Raw genomic sequence first — 7,430 nt, forward strand, 5'->3', positions numbered from 1 at the left:
ACTGAAGCAAAGAAGTACCTTAGAAGCTCATTGTGTAATAAAGAAATTCTACATTTATGTCTACAGAGAATTAACCAATTCACAACATCAACTATGTACCAACTGCTAACCAACTTGCAAACTTGTTCTATGTCATTACAAATCACTCAAAAAATGTATAATCCCTTTGGCTTCTCTTAACTGGAAAAAAAATTAACACAAGGTTGGAGGGGTAGGTAGAAAAGCAAATTTTTATTTCAAAAGAATTCAGTCACTTAAGACTTCATACAGAAAGGGATCACAATGGAAGAGTTCCATTTCCTGGCATGATAACCAGGGATCTGCAGAAAGTCGAGAGACAAGAGGCTCTGTCACCACGACTCAACTATGTGTTTATGCCATTGGACCTGATTGTACATCCAAATGCAACTCTCAGGACTCGATCCTTGAAGATTTGCCACTAAACGTTCACTTACGGTCTTTAACTTGGTTCAGGTGGCAAAACTTTCAAACTCCGCATCCATTCACAGAAACTGGGATCGTCAAAGTAAAGGAAGCTGCTTTTCAACTTCGTTCTCTGTTCTGCAGTCAAAGTACGAAGCTGTGGGAATCTTGCTTCCTGCACAATCATTTGAGCATAAAGTTACAATTTTGCATGCCTTTTAATGTATCAGAACTGAACTCGTAAGAAAGCAAAACTGAGCAATATTAATAAGCAAGAAGCAGATAAGGTCTCTAAGTTGCAAATTTGTCTGAATGATTAATTCTGCTTTCCCCAATTAAAACCATCTGATATATAACCCACTATGTCATTGCAGTCAGAACAGAGGAAAAATATTTATTATAACAAGAAAAACATGTAGTGTGGATCCAAAAGATTAATAGGACAGGGGACAAGGTGCAGAGTGGGATGGCAAGCAAAGTAGTAATAATGAAAGGAGGATTTGAGACAGCATCAGCCATGGCTGGTTAAGAGGTTCATGACAGGGAACACATTTTGTTGGGCTCTTCAGTGTTCAGAGCACAAGAATAGCATGGAAATGCCAAATAAATAGCAAAAGAAGGGTAGGTGTTGGTTAATGAGTTCGATAAGGAATTATTATGGAAGCCCTACAGATGAAATTAACCAACTTGGATTATCAACACTTCTAACAAGCAGCCAACGACCAAAGGTAGATAAAGAAATAATGAGAGCAACTCACCAAAACAGAAAAGAAAATATCAAGAAATCTACTAAGATTTCTTTAACATATTAAATTCTAGAAGTATGTGATTTTCTCTGCAAATCCTTCATAGTGTCAAGGTATTGTTATACGAGGCCACAAACAAGAGAAACTACCGTTAGCCAACATCAGATAAAATACCCCCCCCCCCCCCCCAAAAAAAAAAAAGGAAAACCAGTCCATCTCTGCATTTACAAAAGAGTAGGGAGCTTTCATCACATCACCAACCCACTGTCAAAATATCTATACATGAAATTCATTTTCTGTTTTAATGAGCTTTCTTCAACTAGAATTTGATAGTTATTACAGCCTTGTGGCCATTTCTCAAAGCTGCTACATGGCATGGCTCATTATAGTTGCTGTGCTGGTTCCTTTAACCACAAATTATACTGTTCCATGGCAATATTAATACATCTGTAGTTATGATTAATTTCGGGAATTCTTCTTCTACTTCATATATTTCCAATCCGGAGGAGTCCTTTTTTTTATAACCGAGAAATCCGTCTGTGACCCGCCCTTTGGACCAATCACAGCCTTCTAAACTTGGTGGATCATGGGCACGCCCCTCTAGCCTTCTCCACTTAAATACCAGGCTTCGCTTTGCGTGGTGTGGAGCTTGAACCTGCGACTTAAGCCACAAATCCTCCACCTTTTGCCATAAATCCAGATGAGTCCTTTTTAGTAAGATTTCTATTCAAACAGTCTTCTACATGTTGAAATTTGCACTACAATGTCCCTACAATTGCAGTGATGTCCCCCATCTTCCACATAGTTTTCTCGTTCCTTCTAATGGTAACTCCAATATATTGTATGCCCAGGTTCTGTTATCTACCTAGATCTGCTGACGTAACTACTTCTATAAAAATACCAGACAACATTTTCTGCATAGCTCTAAGCTGGAAAGATTTTTCTCCTTCTACAAACTATGCTTTCCTCTTCATCGTAATTCGAGTAGCAACTCTTATTTGTGCTTGTTCGTTGGCTTGATTTAATTTCTCATCATCATTCATCACAACATAAGGTTTAAGTTACTTCGTAAATCAAATTCCTAAACCCGAGTTAGAGAGAATCTCAGATTATACTGCTCCGGAAAGACCAGTCCTTTCAAATCATAGCTCAATAACTCATTGCCGCTAAACAGTCCGTTGAACAGAAATGACAAAAATTAATAGTAACTGAAAGTGGCTAATGACAGGCGTAAGTTGAAATCCATTTACCTGTTCATAAGGAGGGTCCTTGTGTGCCGGTATCAGCCGGGAAACAAAATATCGAGCCTGAGAACTTCCTTCCTGTGACACACCAATATTTAAATCTCAATTGTTCCATCATATGAGAATGCACGGTCTTAGATTCGGAAACAAGTATACCTTGAATGCAAGAATACGAGGAGCTGGAAACCGCATTTCCGTGAGCTCTTCAGCTAAAGTTCTGCAAGCTGCCAATGCTGCTGCACCTTTTCCCTCCTGAGCGTCAAGTTCCGCGCCCTGAACATATCCGGTGAAATGAAAGAAAAATAAATGGAATAAAAAGAATAAAATTCTCATGTTCAAAACTGTCACATGACTCCTCAAATAAGTCAGTCTGACAAGTGACATATGACTGCAATAATTTGAAATAGGAAAAAGCTGACAAAACAGAAATATCTACACTGCTCTTCATTCAAAGTAGCATCCAGTATGAATCTAGAGCAGTTGAACAAGATGAAATCGACTAGGTTGCAAACCATCAACCTTGTACATCAGGCGTGCTCAGAGAGGATATCTCTAGTGACATCAAATACATAGAAAATGGGAAGGAAGCACACACATGAAGATATACACATAAAAGTCAATATTCAGGTGCATTCGGCGTCTACTTGGAAGTTGATCTCAACCAAAGATTTCAGAAAGCAGGTTCTAAATTCAAGATCAACGTGGACGTGTTTATTATTTGGATGCACTAAGAAAAATCAAGATTCTTTACAAGATATTAGTCAAAACTCAAGCCACTCTTTACTTATCCTCCTTGTAAACCCGAACAATCATTAATAATGATAAATTCAAAGAAAAGCAGAGAATATATATGCACCTACGAGGATTAATATAGCCTCCTCCCTTCTTAATTTTTCTTAAACACTATGTATTACAACTCCCGAGGCATGACAATCCTGAAGGTTCTTTAGATTCATTGCATCCAGTCCAATCCATAGTTTACAGCTTATTCCTTTTTACTTCCTAAAAGTGAACCTGTGATATACAGCTCAAATCATCGCGCTCTGCACCATCTGTTATATTAAATCCAGCACCTTCATAGCGAGACATCAATAGAGAGCTGTCGGCTATCGCTTAACAAAAAAAAAGCCTCGTGATAACAATAAATAGCACATTATAGTGGCTCTTAGCCAAGCATGAGTTTCATGAGCTAACGAAGGATAAATGACAAGCAAAGAGAAACTATAGGATTTACTACTATTGCTAAATACAAGCTCTTTGATGGCACTCTAAAGAAAGAGGTAAGTTGCTTACCAACCAAATGAAGACATCAGTGCCATGATCAAGAACAACCGCTGCATCAGATTGCATAGCAAGGTTATAAGCAGGTAGTTCCTCAAAAGTGCCACCTTGTCTATGCATCAGACAGCGAGGAGCCACCATTCGGAGGGACAAATCAAATGCTGCATTCAGAAACAAGTTCCGCAGCACAGATCTCTCGTCTTCATGACCAAGAATGCTTCCTAGAAGTGGCCCCCTTCTAAGATGGAATAAGACTTCGGGCAACAACAAGAGCTCCCTCGGGAACTGATAGAGCTTTGATTTGGGCATTTGAGAACCAAACTTGCTTGTTATATCTTTGATTCTTTCATCAATCGTGGCTCGCATATCAAGTGCATCATTGGCATTCTTGGCTCTCAAAAGTGTCCTTTTGGCAATGAGAACAGCAGCCACTTCATCTTGAATACTTTGAAGATATGATGAAACACTGTCCACAGTAGGCAACCGAACAGAGATGACTCTGGTGATATCCGATTGGTAGACATCAGAAAACTTAAATGCAAACTGGAAATACACAAAATCACGCTTAATGTCTCTCTTGGTTTCCATTGATAATGCAAAACTTTGTGTTTCTTCGATGCTTAGCATTTGAATGACAAGAGCATCATCATTTTTAAACACTTCGTTGCTGTCCACATGCGCCTCTTCACCAGGGCCTATAACTTGACTAACAAAAATATCCTCAGAACAGCGGACCTCAAGTAAACCATGTGAACCTGCAGCCCTCCCAGATGCTCTCTGCAAGTTTACACCAAAAGCCTCTCCAAAATCATCGTGGAGAATAAGTACACCCCCCGAGGCTTTGGCAAGAGGTTGCAGGACAGGCACTCTTACTGGACATGTGCCTGCACATAATATGTCAATAACTGTGTTTTTCCTGAATGCCTCACGACCTAGGGTTTCCATCCACTTCAATGCAATTTTCTCCATATGAGCATAGTTTGGATGTGAGAAAGAATGAGGAACCGATCCAGGGCCACATGTATTTGGTCCACCAGCACAAACAATAATTCTGCTGTTCCCACCAGGCCTTTTAACAACACCCTGTGACATTTCAGCCGATGGACCTTGAATAATTGCCGAAGCAACTTCAACTGCTGTACCCAAGCAACGATCTCTAGAAGCTTCTGGAATATCCAGTTTGTATGGCCTCAATGATGAGAATATTGAGTGTGCAACAGGAAGAGATGCGTGCATAGGAGACAAGTATATCCCGGTCCCATAAATCAATGCCTTCAAAGACTCTTGGTCTGGTGATTTGTTACCAGGTAATACATCAGCTGATGCAATCGATTCTTCAGAAAAATCATACACAGAGACCGTGCTGCCATATGTGACAATCCCCAGTCTTGTTGTTGGAGGCAAAGAATCCACAAATGCATGCAAGGAGCTCTGAAAATGCTGGAGATGAGGTTCATCTAAGCACTCGTCTATTACAAGAACAACTGGTGCCGACACTCTGGAATCGGACACTGGAAAGAAACCAGGCCTCTTGTTCCCTGTTTGGACATAATCAACTGAAGGTAATGATAGTTCTGGCACATTGCGCAGTTCTTCCTTGTTGGAAGCTATATAGTCCCCTTCACTTCCATTGAGGTTACGACATATCACACACTGCCACTGACCTGAGCCAGGTAAAATGTTGCAATAAAGATTTGCATATGCGCCACAATTATGGCAACGATGGGGATCGCGTTGTATCATTTGCGGACCAGGTGACATCTCCCTTCCGGAGGAAACTAATGCACCAAATCCTAGACTTGGAATATTTGCAAGTTTTTTCTGCTTCAACACCTTCAGAAGAAAAGTCAATCATCATAAGTAAGAATAAATGGCTAAAGTGAACAGCAACATCCAGTGAGAGTTAACATTAAAGTAATAGTTGATATTAGAATTAAAAGATCAAATTGAAAAAATGACCTGCAATTTGATGTTTCAGAGAAGAAGAATAAGATCCACATTGCAACTATTCTAAGGTACAGGGAGAAAATATTAAAATTCACAATCAAGATCTTTCAGGAGAGAAAGAACATCATAAATACGAGATCTGATTCTCTTAAAGTACGACTCTTAGAGAATGAGTTACTATCAGGTTTATAAGGATAACACTACAATAGAAACAAGTTTAAGTAAGAACTTAAAAGGGTTACCTTGTGAGCCGAGAATAGAACATTTGGAGATTCTGCAGCAGGTGTCCAATCTTCAGTAACATCAGAAATTTGGTGATGCAGCTCAACAGACCCATTTGAAAACTGGGGAGGTGATGATGTGGGCAGAGATGAAGCAGAGGAATACGCAATAGGCTGAGGGGTGGCTGGAGAAGTTCTGAATGGCACAGCAGCTGGTTGTAGTGGCGACGAAAACACAGGAGGACCAGGTGGGGTGCTTAGATGAGGAGCAGGGCTTCCAGTTCTAACTCCATTAGCAGGTGATGGTAAATTGGGAGTCTTGATAGACGGCGAAGGAATCTGGTTTGGTTGAACAATTGGTGGAGGAAATATAGGACCTGCTGAGGATGATGGGAAAGGAGGAGGACTAAAAACAGTGTCAGGTCTAGGTGACTGAGTCCCTTGCTGAGGGGTTGGAATAGTAACAGAGTATCCAACTGATGATTCAGGTCGCTTCGCCATCAAAATGACATTAAAAGGAGCTTAAACAAGATAAAAATCAACCCAAGAATCTAGAGGATTATAAGGAACCAACCCTCCGTAGCCACATCCAAGATCTCCCCGGAGGTTCTAGGTCAAGAAAATTTAGCAAAACAACTATCAGTCAAAACCTACAAAAAGAAACACTAACAGAGGAGGATAAAATTAAAACCCCACATCTTAAAACCACAGAAACATATATAAAATGCATTAAATTCAAGAAAAGAAAATGAAAATCGCCAAATGAAACAGCAAAGATGCCAATTTTACCAGAATTTCTCACACCCAAGTCGGGATTTACCCAGATAAGTCCTTTCCCAGGATATCAAATCTAGTAAAGCAATAAAATAACACAACTCGTACAGTGGACAATCCCCAAATTACATTTTCAGTAGAGAAATTCACATACCTGATGATGAATTGATACAGAGATTTTTGTCCCAGTAAAGCGAAGATCAAGCTGAAAGTGATTTATTTCAAAATTCCCCAAAGACGGGGAAAGTAACCGGTAGCCGCTCTCTCTTTCTGTCTCTCTCTCTCTCTCTCTCTCTGTGAGCGAGGTGTTTTCACATAAGAGGAGTAACAGATGGCGCGTCACCTAGTGCGCGTGGGGATATTTAATTAGAAATATTAAGCAATTTTTAATGTTTATGTCCTAGGTGGCAGTGAGGCTTGTAGTGATTGGCTGGTGGTACGAAGGCTTACATGGCCGCTTTCACACGTGGCTCGCTGCTTCAATGGCACACCGAAGAAAGAAACTTACTTATATTAGTCCATAGATCTGATGTCTCGAAATATCTAAAGTTTTTCCGAAAAGTTTTATGAGAATCTTTTATAAAAGAGTTTGAGAATTATCACATCAGAGCATCCAATTTTTTTCTGAAATAACTTACGACGTCCTTCGTAATGAGTTCGGGAATCATTTTGTATACTCACACCATTTTAACACATATTTTTACATTTACACGTCAATTTTTAGAAATTATGCAAATTTTTCAATTTTTCGTGTGTATTGACCATGGATCGGTGCCTTAAAACACCAAAAACAT

General features: G+C 39.7%; 1 protein-coding gene across 6 annotated transcripts; it reads right to left on the minus strand.

Annotated features, from left to right (window-relative positions):
• Positions 1 to 2: 2 nt before the first annotated feature.
• Positions 3 to 7,117, minus strand: LOC101250628 (protein transport protein SEC23 A). Of its 6 annotated transcripts, none has more exons than XR_011221871.1 (6): positions 6,791 to 6,981; positions 5,884 to 6,471; positions 3,274 to 5,527; positions 2,570 to 2,686; positions 2,420 to 2,491; positions 3 to 598 (listed from the first exon to the last, which is right to left on the minus strand). XR_011221871.1 is itself a non-coding variant. In XM_004229457.4 (6 exons), the coding sequence occupies exons 2-6, from the start codon at positions 6,361 to 6,363 to the stop codon at positions 461 to 463; spliced, it is 2,628 nt and encodes an 875-aa protein (XP_004229505.1). In that variant the 5' UTR covers positions 6,364 to 6,471; positions 6,791 to 7,117; the 3' UTR covers positions 3 to 460. The 6 variants fall into 6 exon arrangements, 4 of the variants coding, with proteins under 4 accessions (XP_004229505.1, XP_010323113.1, XP_025886834.1 ...); XR_011221870.1 differs by having other exon boundaries at positions 3,270 to 5,527; XM_004229457.4 differs by having other exon boundaries at positions 3,707 to 5,527; positions 6,791 to 7,117.
• Between the last annotated feature and the right edge of the window lie 313 nt (positions 7,118 to 7,430).

Source organism: Solanum lycopersicum, chromosome 1 (assembly GCF_036512215.1).
Source record: "Solanum lycopersicum chromosome 1, SLM_r2.1".
Classification (NCBI taxonomy): Eukaryota; Viridiplantae; Streptophyta; class Magnoliopsida; order Solanales; family Solanaceae; genus Solanum; species Solanum lycopersicum.